General features: G+C 38.0%; 1 protein-coding gene across 19 annotated transcripts in view; it reads right to left on the bottom strand.

Moving 5' to 3' along the window:
- The window catches only part of BPTF (bromodomain PHD finger transcription factor), a gene marked incomplete at its 5' end in the record, with an annotated part of 95,897 nt that overhangs the window by 3,654 nt on the left and 78,549 nt on the right, over positions 1 to 13,694 (bottom strand). For 10 of the 19 annotated variants that reach the window (XM_081115893.1, XM_081115882.1, XM_081115887.1 and 7 more), the window contains 5 exons: positions 2,522 to 2,708; positions 6,908 to 6,992; positions 8,073 to 8,265; positions 9,022 to 9,195; positions 11,992 to 12,314. In XM_081115893.1, the coding sequence (XP_080972019.1) occupies positions 2,522 to 2,708; positions 6,908 to 6,992; positions 8,073 to 8,265; positions 9,022 to 9,195; positions 11,992 to 12,314 (962 nt within the window). The remainder of the gene's footprint in view (positions 1 to 2,521; positions 2,709 to 6,907; positions 6,993 to 8,072; positions 8,266 to 9,021; positions 9,196 to 11,991; positions 12,315 to 13,694) is intronic. The other 9 variants (XM_081115897.1, XM_081115883.1, XM_081115889.1 and 6 more) reach the window with 1 other exon arrangement.

Genomic DNA, 13,694 nt, shown 5'->3' with positions numbered 1-13,694 from the left:
GGATAATTTGTAACACTTTTTTGTCTTTCACATTTTTTATCTCCTGTCTTTCTGTTCTTTACGCCGAGTTTCTTGATTTTAACTTTCTCTGCTTGCAATAAATTAAAGTGGCCCCCCCCGAATCATTTCTTTTTCTCAGATTGTTCTTTATTTCTAATACCCTGTTCACCATTTTGTAGATGTAATATCTTCTAAAATTTCTCTCAGGCCATGGTTTAGAGGCTTTTTTTTTAAAGTTCTCTCTTGTGTTCTCTGGGATCTATTTTTCTGCTACCCTGAGCTTTCTCTTCCCCTGCAGGCTTCCTTACATATCTGCTGGCCCTGGCTGCCTGGTCACGTTAAGAGTAAGTTAACGGACTAGATAGGTGCCTGGAGAGCCCTGTGTATGCATGTAGGGCTGACTGGCTGGCAGGATTTTTTGCTTTAGAACATAGTTTCTCAATCTCACTATTAACATTTTGGGGCTGGATAATTCTGTTTGTGGGGGCGTCCTGTGCAGTGCAAGATTTTAGTAGCATCTCTGGCCTCTACTTATACATGGCAGTACCACTTCCCACCACTAAGCGTAAAAAAAAAAAAAAGCCTCCAGGCATTGCTAACTATCCCTTGGGAGTTGGGGGGTGGACAAATCATCCTTGCTGAGAGCCACAACTTTAAAACAAGGGGGCTGAGGACCTGACCCTTCAGAGACCACGGCATTTTACTCTGGGTCCAACTCACTTGTGTCTACTCTGGTTCTATGAAATTTATTCCGTTTCTTTAAAGAAGAATTCTGTGCTCTTCCAGTTTCTTTGGCTTCCTACACAGGTCTGTACACGAGTTCAGGAAGGTGACTAGCTCATATGCAGATGGTCTCCAACATACAATGATTCGACTTAATGTTTCTTCGGCTTTACAAAGGTGCTAAAGGATTGTGCATCAGTAGAAACACGTGAGGCTAAACTATGATGTTTAGTAGACTAGGTGTATTAATAACTGCATTTCAACTTAGATATTTTCGATTTACGATGGGTTTATCAGAATGAAACCCCATCATAAGTCGTGGAGCATCTGTACGGGTCTTCAGTTATCTCCCCCTTTTCCTTCCTTCCCTCTTGCCTTCCATTTGATTTCAGAATCTCTGAAGGCTCTCTGGGGTTCCACTGAACAGTAAGCTGTCCCCTCTGCTGAAGAGCCCTCTAGGAGGAGTCTGGACTGTGGCTGGGCTGGTTTCACCCATTGACCCTCTTCCATCTGCTTTCTGGTCTTCCTATATCTGTTGAAATCTCATTAGCTAACTAACTTCTACCATATTCTTTTCACTATTCTGAATTTAGCCCTTTTTATTCCTTTATTATTATTTTCCTGGGGATTCTGTTATATTTGAATGTCATCTTCCTTGAATGGGTTAACAGACAGGGGATGATACAAGGGCAAGTTTCAGAGATTTTATAGTTTCTTGGTTCTGTCTATAGCCTGACTGCCTTACATACCTGCTCTCCTCCCTTCCTGGCTTAAGGTTTTTTATTCCTTTGCTGAGAGAAGATAATTGGATACTTCAGCTGGGCTGTCCTTCACATTTATTTTATGTAAACTGACTCTAAAATGCAGTTCTTGATACAACTTGCTACAGGAAAAGGAGAGAGACAAAGAACACCCAACAGATTTTCCTCCGAGGAAAATTACTAAGTAGAGCACTGGGGTTCTTACCCTCTGGTATGCAGAGCCTCTTGGGAGTTCAGCAGATAATATACATGCTCAGGCCCCAACCAAGCCGAGGTCTACTCAACTGAGTATCTAGGGACAATAAAGCTTGTGGGCTGGTGAATGGGAGACAGTGCATAACGAAATCTCAGGGGCTACAAAGTGGTGGCAGCTACCACAGGAATGGAAGCCTTCTGTTGGAAGGAGAAAGTCATGGGCTCGAGAAGGGGGGCTGAGGTTCAGAAACAAGTGACGAAAGTCATAGGACCTGAACACCATGCAAAGTTGCTCAATGCGTTTATGTTATTAGAGGGTCAGAGAAAAGGTCGGTGGACTTACAAAGTCTAGTTTTGCCCATAGAAAAAAATTCCCAGAAAAAGAAAACATTGTGTGATTTCAAAGATATCACAAACACAAATTAAGGAGAAAGTACTTACATTCCCTTTCACTGTCTTCCCCTTCCTCTACCCTATAGAACTCACTTTTATACTTCTGTAAAACCAGAGCAAGAGCTCTGTCTCTCACTTCTCTCTTTGTACGTACATTTAAGAGAGCATCTTGCTTTCTGTAAGCATTTGATAAATGCTCTTAAAATTTTTTAAAATGACTAATTCTAAGCAGATCACAAAATCAGCAATTTCTCATTACTGAGTCTGTCCTCTTGTCCTTAGCAGTATATCATAATGCTAGTCTTACCTGTCTTGTTTGTGTGTGTATGTGTGTGTATTTTAAAGCATTCTTGATTTTAAGGTTCAAATTCACCATAGACTTCACTGGCCTTAAGACAGTAGAGTGTGAGGAGCTGAATCAATCCAGAACACTGGCTGCATCTGCTCACCTGCTGGCCTTGAATCCTTTCAATTTCTGTACAAAGAATGACTCGAGGACTTCCGCACACTGGTAAAAAGGGGAGTCGCTTGGGTTGTAGTAACGACAGTTATCAAAAATTTTGGTCATATCTGCCACAAATTCCGTCAGCTTTTCATAATATCGTCTTTGTATTCTTTCTTCCATAGTGGCAAGGTCTTAAAAACACAAAATGTAAAATATTTTCAAACCTTTAAGATTTTTCCAATGTGAACACTGCTCACAGTCTTAACAAGAATATGTATTTCCTGCCCGAGCAGCCCTGGAACCAAGCTGACTCCACTAGACTCTTAGCAATCAGCAACTCACAAAGAAAATGGGCACACTTCCCCAGTCTTGTTTTTGTTTGGGCCTAATGTATAAATCTTGGCTACTGTTAAGAAGGTTCTTTTACTTTCAGTAAAGTATAGAGAACCGCTCTTTATTCAATTAGTTTTAAACAAACGAAACTATACCAGCATGATCAATACATAGTTAAGTACAATACACTTTCACAGGCAAACAATTACATATACCTGTCATATGTACAAAGAGAAAGAGCAAATCCAGAATTAAGAAAAAAACTTCTGTAGTTTTGTAACCCATGTACAACACTTCAACAGAATTTGTTTTCTTTTTTCATTTTTATTGTTACCTTGGTGACAAGTGATACTGACTCACCACTTACGGCAGTAATGACATAAGGTGTCCACTTAAATCAAGTTAAGGGAAAAATATTAGATGATATGAATAAAAATGTTAGTATGCAATAGTACAAGCATGCAGAAATGACAAAAATCATTAGGGTGATACACACATAACTGCTTTGGAATATACTGAGCTAAAATAACTACACCTGAAATAACATTAGGCCCTAGGAGAAAGTGAAATTCCATATACAATTTTACATAAAAATTTGGGAGAGTAAAAGGCCAGCGATCTCAAATCCATCTAAGGCTAATTGAAAGAAACAGAATTCTAAGCTAAATCTAAATGATTATTTTCGAATATGAGAAAATGATTTTAAAGTGCGATCAAAAAATAAAAGTTCAAGACTAAGAAACATTTGAAAAATAAAGGCCAATGAGAAAATTTAATCTAAGAGGCATTAAAGATATGATAAAGCTGTGATAATGCAAAGCATGGCACTGTGCAGGATGACACAAACATTAACAGAACTGAATTCAAAACAGGAACAGACCTAACTATATTAAGCATAGGAGTTTCATATATGTTGAGGATTCCACTTCAAATAAGTAGAGGAAGGAAGAATTCATTAAAAAATTAGGTTGGGGCCTGGCTGGTTTGGATCAGTGGTTAAGAGCATCAGCCTGCAGACTGAAGGGTCCCGAGTTCGATTCCCAGTCAAGGGCACATACCCCTGGTCGGGGCCCGGGTGGGAGGCAACCAATCAATATGTCTCTGTTACAACGATGTTTCTTTCTCTTCCTCTCCCCCTTCCCCCCTCTCTCCTCCTCCACTCTCTCTGAAAATAAATGGAAAAAATATCCTTGGGTGAGGATTATAAATAAATAAATGGACAACATATCGATGACTACGGAAACACTTGGGTAGGAGAAAAAGACTAAGAGCATGGCTCCAAAGGCAGAATTTCTAATGATTAATAAATTTCAAACCAAAAGTGTTAAAAACTATCATATGCCCCTTCAAAATCACTATAAAACATTTAGATGTCCTTACTATATAGATAGTCCTTAAATAATATTAGCAACAAGATCAGTATCTTAAGAATAAATGGGCAAAATATATAAATAGGAAACTCACACAGAAAATGTTCAAACAGTACATACATCACTATTTATTAAAATCACGCAAAGTCAAAGTACCATTTTTTTTTCCAGATTAGCAGAAATTAAGAATTATACTATCAAGATATTAACAGAGGTTGCCTCTCTAAGGGAGAGTAAGAGTGGAAATAATTCTACAATTAATTTTCTACATCTCTTTGACATGTGAATTTGTACTTCAAACATTATTTGAAACAAGTATTTTCAAAGGAAAAAAACCTTCGCCTTAAAAAAAAGTGATAATAGTGCCCAGCTGGGCATGGCTCAGCGGTTGAGCGTTGACCTAGGATCCAGGTGATTGGGGTTCGATTCCCGGTCAGGGCACATGCCCGGGTTGTGGGCTCGATCCTCTGTCAGGGGCGTGCAGGAGGCAGCCGATCAATGACTTTCTCATCATTGATGTTTCTCTCTCTCTCTCCCTTCCTCTCTCTGAAATCAATAAAGATATTTATTTAAAAAAAAAGTGATAATAGTGTTTTCAAGAGTGCAGATATACACAATTAGTGGACACTGGTTCAATTTGCTGAAGTGCAGCTTAAAAATATTTAGCAAAAGCCTACAAAAGTACTTAAATCTTTTGGCCCAGAAATTCCAATTCTAGGAATTTTTCCTAACAAAACAAGTGCAGGCAGATGCATGAACAAAGATGTTCATATAAGTGGTGTTTATAGTAGTAAAACTGCACATAACTGAAAAATCCATTAATTGGGGGTGATTAAATCAATTAACTTCACACAATAAAAAATTATGTAGGTCTACACCACAACAGATGTGAAAAAGGTACTGACAAGTTTATGAAGATGTTATAAAGCTGCTGATCTTGTTGGTTCCCTCATACTCCCAAGAGAAACAACTAATTTCAATTCAGTCTATATCTTCCCAGACATTTTCTATGTATTTCTTTTTCTAGGTATTTCTAAAGACATTTATGTACCCTCAGAAAACATATAATTATTTACTGCATTAAACCTAGGTATTGTTCTGTAACTTATTCTTTTTATTGTTGACACTATTAAGATGTCCCCATCCCCTTCCCCTTTTGCGCCCCTCCACGCAGTATTATTCTGTAACTTTCATTTTTTTCAATTTTCTTTCAACAGTATGTCTTGGAGATCTGTATTATCTCTATGTGCATACTTATAGAAGATGATGTTTATCTGGGTAGTATTAAAAAGAGCAAGAAAGATAGCAAAACAGTCTAGCTCTTCAAGAAAATAATTTTGGTTAAATAACTTAAGGTAATTCAATTTACAAAATATATAAAGCCTTTAAAATCATGTTGTTGAGGAATGATGACACAGGAAGATGTCTGCCAGAGAGATCATTATATAATCTCAATTTTAACACACACACACCAAAATGTAATGGAATTCAGTGAGGAAAAGATGAAAGATGCATTTTATCTTTCCTTATTTTTCCTTTATTTCTTAAATTTTCTACAATTAACCTGTGTTGTTTTTAGAAGTAAAATTATTTACTTACTTAGCTATCTAAAGCAGATTTATACAAATCTGAAATGCATACAAGGATTAACTTCTATATTCAACTTCTGGAGAAGAGAGGCAACAACTACTAATTTATTTATGTGGTTTTTTCAAAGATACTTTTAACTAGCCCTTATTTATTTCTTCTTTGTGTTTCCCTCTCTTTAAAAAGTTGTCACCAAACACAAATCCTTCTCATTAAAGAAATTTTTTTAAACTGAGATATAGTTGACATATAACATTATATTAGTTTTAGGTGTACAACATATAATGATTTGATAGATGTATATACTGCAAGATGATCACCATAATCAGCTGCTTAACATCCACCATCAGACAGTTACAAATTTTTTTTTCTTGTGATGAGAACTTTTAAGATCTACTTTCTTAGCAACTTTCAAATACAATAAAACCCTTCCCACTTATAAAATGCTCAGCTGGCTTTGGAATACTTTTTTCATCAGCTGGATGGAGCTACTAACTAATCCCTTGGCAGTTTTGTAAACTTTTGTGTATGTTGTAATTTTTATAAATTTTTGCAGATGAACTGTTTTTAATATAATCCCAGAGCTTTCCATCTTAATGCAATCATTTGTAGCTGTAACTCATTACCCTTTCCCCCAGGGAATGAGGCCATTTTCTGTCGGGTCTCTCCTGCGGGTCCATCAAATTGCTCTCCTTCAGGAAAAGACGAGGAAGAGGAGACAGGAGGAGAGGCTCAGACAGACCCCGACACATTCATTCCTGTGTACAGCTGCAAAATACTCTGCTCACGTATCATCTGACTTAGCTACTCCTCTACCGATGGCTGTTTATTTCATTCCCAGTATTTCTGCAATTATAAACACTGCTGTGACGAACACCGTACTTATGTACACGCAAATCCTAAAAAATGAAACTGCTGTGTCCAAGGGTATGCACACTTAAACATTAATACATACTGGTAATTTGTCCTACAAGTTACTGACAATTTGTACTCCCATCAAGCTTGCTCAAAATATCCTCATGATATATTAATCTCATGAGTAATAAATGAAAAATCTGCTGAGACTTCTGAAAAACTTCTTATTCCACTCAAGTACTTACCCATAGGTTCCTTAATAACACCATAATAATCTGGTGCATCATTAGGATCCACTGGTTCCAGAAAGGGCCAGGCCATCTTATGGGCCTACAATGAAAAAACAAAAAGGGCCATTTTTATTGTCAGGTAGAAATACTAATTAACTAAAATTTCCCACTGGCAAACTCCAAAAGTCTTGAACTGGATAGATAATATTGTTTATAATAATGCTCTAGTCACAAATTATCTCAGATGGGCATACTCTAAAATAATGGTTTTCAAAGGGTCTGAGGGCCTTGGCACGAGGGGGTGGAGGTTGAAGCACTAGCTCAGGAGTCAAGAAAGTTGGCATGATGACCTGCCAACTGAATAACGTAGGCACTGCAATCACGCCTGTAAAATGGGGAATGGGGTGGGTTCAAAGTGTGAAATGGAAGCCCTGGCGGATAGCTCAGTCAGTCAGTGTTGACCAGATACTCCAAGATTGAGGGTGTGACCCCCAGTCAGGGCACATACAAGAATCAACCAATGAATGCATCACTAAGCAAGTGGAACAACAAATCTCTCTAAAATCAATATATTTAATTAAAAAAAAAAAAAAGGCAAAGTGTGGAATGATCACCACTGTTGGCTAATGAGGTGGCTGGGATGTAATGTTAAATAACGTTCAACCACATACTGAGACTATAGCTCTCCTTTCAGTTCTTTCCCTTCTCCTGCCGGTGAGAACGACAGGAAGAAGTGTCACTCTAGCTCTTAGGTTCTGATACATCTCTGGCATTTGCTAATCTTATAAGCCACCCCCATCTCGTTTTGATTTTGAATAAGGGAGGGAAAGCTTTGGCTCAAATCCTTAGATAAACATTTGTACCTCACTAGAATTTAATCAGACTGTTTTTCAATCTATGGTGGTGGGATAAAGTTCTCTTTAAAAATAAAATTTAGGTTAAAAAGAGTCATTTTAAATACAAGTGCTAGGTAAACAGCAGCTGAGCTATTGTGTGGTTGTGGAAATCTCATGACATTGGCATGTGAAGGACTGAAGTCTGTGGAGCACTTCACTAGACTGGCTGGGAGACAGTAAATATTCAGGTACTCTAAGATTGGAAAGTTCAAACCCTAGGAATGTTTCCAAAGTCACATTGGTGAATTTCAGCTTCAGACGCTGCACACAGAGTGGTTTCTCACCTGTAAAGAACGTAGCACCCTCTTCAAACCCTCATAATCTTTCTCTGTTAGTGGCGTGAGCACTGTCATGGCATCCTCTGTCGACTGGCACTGTGGACAGACATACTCGTCAATGAGCTCTGCCTCACTCTGCAAGATGCCAACGCAGCGCCCATGGTACCAATTCTGACACCGATCACAGCCAATATAAAATCTGCAAGTTCCAAAATGGAAATGTGAGTTCAAAACAGATGGGATCATATTACTTATAATTTACTTTAAAAAGCAAAAAGCATGCACCTGAAAATATTCTAACCCTGGGATATAAAACAGATTTAGTATTATAATTGTTTTAATACTTTTGAAGATTGATGTTCCTATGTGTTAATTTAGTATTTCTGATGTTAAAAACAAGCATTAAAAGTTTATTAAGAACATGGTATAATATTAGAGAACCAATACGAAGAAAAATGTAAAGCATTTTAATTGACTTTAAAGCTCAAAACAAAATAAAGCCAAAAATCTTTCAACAGATACCATTATCAAATGGGAAGCTAATATTGGCCACCCAACTGGGAGTTCAAAATCCTGTAAGCTAAAAACAGAGTCTCAGAGCTTGTATCCAAATTAGTATTTTTCTAACCTACAAGAAAGCGCCATTTCAAACACTGATGAAGTCCAAACAAGGCAGGCTGTTTTAATCTCATTAATTTCTGTTACATGTTGAAGAATCAAGTCTACCATTAAACCACATTTTCCCCAATGAACACAAACATTCACTAAGAAGCAACATAAATTTTGAAGGGGAGGTAAAGAAGGAAGAAGAGAAAACAACTGGAAAGGAATTTGTAATGTAAGTGTATAATATATGCAGAAAATATCTTGCTTTTTATTTTAAAATAAATAAGTAACCAGTCAGAGCAATTTCGCTTCCTAAATTATTAAATATGATGCTCTTATCAGAACTCACTGTGACTCATCATAAGGTGTTCTGCAGATACAGTACAATTCCTCACTGCTGCCCTCTTGTGCCCGTTTACAATCATTACAGATGTACACATCCATTTTCTTAGCCTCCTTTTCTGTGATGCCAACACATTCTCCATGATACCAGTTAGTACAAAGATCACAGCCAATATAGAACCTAAAAGTATTCACAATGAAAATGACAATGTAATTGTCATTTTTGAGCTGCATGGTATTTAAATCTGTCTTCCCTGCCCTGATTCACTTTCTTACAGGATAACTTTCTGCAATGAGTCAGCTAAACATCCTGAATCCGGCCGTCCTACCTCTGGCAAACTACAGCATCTGACACTGTATCAAGTGTGAAAACATAAAGTCACTCACATCAATTTCAACAAATACAGTTTAGTGAAATATGGGTCTTTAAAACATACTGAAATTTGAAAAATAAAGAACACACTGATGGTAATGTCTGCCTCTTAATGAATGTGTGTAAAACTGTAACAGGCACAAAAACCAAAGCCAAAGAATCAAAGACTTACATCTGTCAAACCTATGCCACAGAAGCCATTTCAAAATCAGGGCTATTCCTTAGATAGGTTTGAAAATGTATCTCACAATTTAAATTTGAAAACAAAGCAAAGCGCAAACACCAAATAGAAGTTACACTACAAGGAACATGCAGGTCAGCCAGGTGTAGAAGATAAATGGTCAAAACATGATATGAAGAAGAAAACTAAGAAAGGTACATGTAGTAATTCAATTTCTACCAACTTTTCTAAATAAACATTGGAATTTAACTTAACTGTGACAGAGTATGACATGGGCCAGTTTTTCAGTTAATGCAATGTGTGAGACAATATGGAGAGGGGCCAAGTTAATTAACCGTAAGGAACTGCTTCAATTCAAAATCAGGGACAACAGTGCAGAGTGTTGTAAGGAAAGTGATCCAAAACAGCGAGAGATTCTACAGTATTTGGCAAGGGGGGGCTGCATGAGCGTGTACCTGTGGGCTAATCACATACAGGGTTACTCAAGGCTTTCGTAATATAAGATCCCAAAAGACAAAATGAAAAGTGTCTCTAGGACAAACAACAGTGTATCTAAGAGTGTTGACAGGCACTGTGTAGGAAACACCATGTCAAAGTCATAGGAAGAATTAGTATGGGTCACAGGGAACCAGACTGGCCTTGCTGATACCATTGGTTCTAGCAAGGTGTTTCTTGGTAGACTCACCTAGAGAAACAGAAGTAGTCCTCAAGCTTCAAACTTTATGAAAGTTAAGGAATAATACACAGTTGTGTGGTTTATCCTACTACCACTAACTTTTTTAAAAAAAATTATGACTCTCGCATGATTTTCACAGCCACGGGTGGGGGCCCTTCAAGGTGTTTTTGTGTTGCCTTCACCAGATGGTGGGCTGTATGTTCTGAAAACAAGCTCAGAACCTGAACTTCAATTTTTAGTCACTCTCACTAGATTCCCAAACCAACCTAGTTTGGTAGTAAAGATTACAAAATACTCCTTAATAAAAACCCCACTAACTCATCCAAACTTGATCAGGGAGTGAATGAACCTGGTATACTGAAATGTTAATAATGATAAACTGAAAAAATATGAAATATCCACAAAATAATGAGGCAGTCTCAATACAATGAGCACATGTACACGTGTGCCTCATTTTATGCAACTTAGATATTACATGAAATACATTTCTGTCACCTTAATATTTTAAATAGGCCAAAGAAGGTTCTTAAAGAAATTCCATAAGCAGATCTTTTTGTAAAGAAAGTAAATTATGTTCTGTTTTGTTCTACAAATCATTCAACATATTTTGCTTAAAGGGAGGCACACTTGTATCAGACTAAGGGAAAAATCAGTTAATAGGGCTCCAGTTTTTACATTATGTATAATTCCCAGTAAAGTAAGACAATGAAAAGTGAAGATGCCTAAACTGATCTGTTTAATTCAACACATAGCTAAGTCTACCAACAGAAACTTTTGATCTAGGACTTGCAGATTATAATTTAAATAGCACCACCAAAGCAGCTTCAAGGTTGCAATTTAAACATCATTAAAGAGAGAATTTTATTTTAAAAATTGATTAGGCATCCACTTAAAGTAGACATTAAACATTCCTAATTCTAAATGATCATATTTTCAGCACAATCTGTAAAAAAAAATATTGTGGTTAATTTTGGCTTAGCTGGTCTACATTTAAATGTTCAAAACGGAAGCTAAATACTTTGTTAAGTGATAATAATGATAAAAAGTAAAACTACATTTATAGACCAGCATCTCTAAACTCTTGTATATATTACCAAATGCAAGTCACAACTGTCAAAAACAGCTTCCAGCTGCCAAGCTTATTGCATTTTTGAGTGTCTTAATTGAGGAGTGGGTAAAAGGAATGCTTTTGGTATTTTTCTTGACTTTTTCCCCAGTAAGAAAGTGGGAACGTTGACAAAAATAATATTGTTATACCATTCCAATATAAAAAACCAGAGAATTGCTTAAAATTAAACGATAAGAAAACAAAGGCACTCAAACTTGAAACCTCCTGCACCATTCAGATTCAGTCTCTAGAATGTGATGTGTTAGGGTGGTGAACAGATTCCAGAAAGGATGCTCTGAACTCTGGCAGCAAGAGCAACACGCCTCCTCCTCCAGACAGCACTACTGACTGACTTGGAGTTAATCCAGAGAGGAGAGGAGAAAGCCAAGGAGCAACAGAAAGCTTGCTTTTGACAGGAAAGAGTATTAAGGACAAACATGAATCATGAACACAGGGAATAAGTTTTACTTGCTAGTGTCAAGGTTAGAATATCAGATGCAAGATCACAGATGAAACACTATTACCTTACTTTTAACTAGTTCCATTTACATTTCTACCAATATATTAATATTCTTCAAAACTGGAAGATTAACGGCTAAACTTTAAGAAAATAGACTAGAGCTCAAAGGATCTACTCACTTAGATTCATCGTAAGGCGTTTTACAGATACAGTAAAGCTTCGTGTCCTTCTTGGTTTCCTTTGAGGTAGTAGAGATCATCTTCTTCTTCTTGGACTTGGAGCTCGAGTCTCTTTCCTCTTCCCGCTTCCTCTTCTGGGAAGCTGCAGGCAGCGCGGCCGTGGCCGTGGCCTGGGGGCCCGAGTGCTGGGGGGGCGGTGGAGGCGGGGGCGAAGGCGGAGGGGCTGGAGGCGCAGGAGGCGCTGCGGGGGGAGTGGCAGCCGCTGCTGTGGCCTGCACCACTTCCTTTTCTTTCTTAATTTTCAAGTCTCTCCTGAGCTCTTCCTATTGTCAATCAGAGACAACACGAGACTATCGTTTGACTTATGTAAACGCACAAACCAGCCAGAGGATGTTATACTGCATTACCTCCCTGGTCGAAGTAGCTCTGTAGTCCAGCCTAAGGTGAGGAGCTGCAGTAACTCCAAACACCCGTGTTCTTAGCACACCTTTAACCCAATGAAAACTAGAAACGGAACATGAGGGTGGCATAACAGCCAGAGCGCTGCCAGCTATCCTCAAAGGAGGCCTGACAGAACGATGCACAGGTGTCTAACAAGAGCACCCCCCGGCTGGCCCGCCACGCCCTGGTTAGTTCAGTCGTGGCTCAGGATGTCATTTCAAGTGTCCTCACCTACTGGCTTTCTCCTGGCCACTCTCCTGTGGCCTTAGAGTGAGACTGAACATGATACTCAAACTGACCAGTCAAAGCAGAATGAGAGACGGATTTGCCTTGTTTCTTATGCAGCTATGTCTAGAATTTAAGGCTGCAGGGAGAGCCTTTTCTTATTATAGATTTTGCCATAAATTAAAGTCCTTACTTTTTTCATGTGAAGTACTTTACAGACACACCTCTGCTACCCAGTGCTACAACTTATTCTTAGAAAAACCACTGGGACTGGCATCATGAACAAACTTGGTGTAAATAAACCATAGTTGTGACCAAGCTTTTAAACATCACAAATATTTTAACAAATAAACCTGAATGGTCCTGATTTAATAAATCTATTTTCTCCATGTCTAGATAGTCTTGTGAGTGAGAAGATAAACTCTGTGAGTATTTAACAGCCCTTCTCTATTTAAAAAGAAAGCCTGAGCTTTTTCCTAGGGAAGGAAGTAAATCTTGAATTTCATTTTCGTAATACGGGTTTGTAACGTAACGAGATGACTGCAGGAAAATCAAGATCATCAAGACGTTGTAGTGGGTACACACTTTCATCCCCCCTTCAAAAACATACCAATGAGAGTTAAATATAAAAAAGAAAAAACTGAAAAGGCATAGCTATGCTTGAGTACAATATAAATGTCTCCATGGAATGGAAACACAAAACCATGAACAGGACTAGAACTGCAGGCCTGCTGGGCTCCAGCTTCAGAGGTAGGAAGTGGTGCCCAACAATACTGACAGGAAGAAGATGACTCGAGCTTTGTGCGAGGTGGGTTACGAGCAGGCTTCCTGCTTGATGTTAAGGGTTGGCTGGGCTACAGTGGGCATCAAGAAAGGAAATAAAACAAAACCCCTCTCATTTAAAATAACAAATGCAAAACCAAAAGAAAACATGTAATATGAAAAAAAGACTACCAACAAAAATAATAACTGGATCTGAATTCACTCCATATGAAATTAAGTTCTATTAAAAAATGAGTAAATTATTCTATCAAAAA

The sequence above is a fragment of the Miniopterus schreibersii genome (assembly GCF_964146895.1).
Source record: "Miniopterus schreibersii genome assembly, chromosome: 16".
Taxonomy (NCBI): domain Eukaryota; kingdom Metazoa; phylum Chordata; class Mammalia; order Chiroptera; family Miniopteridae; genus Miniopterus; species Miniopterus schreibersii.
This window is presented reverse-complemented; position numbering and strand designations above follow the sequence as displayed.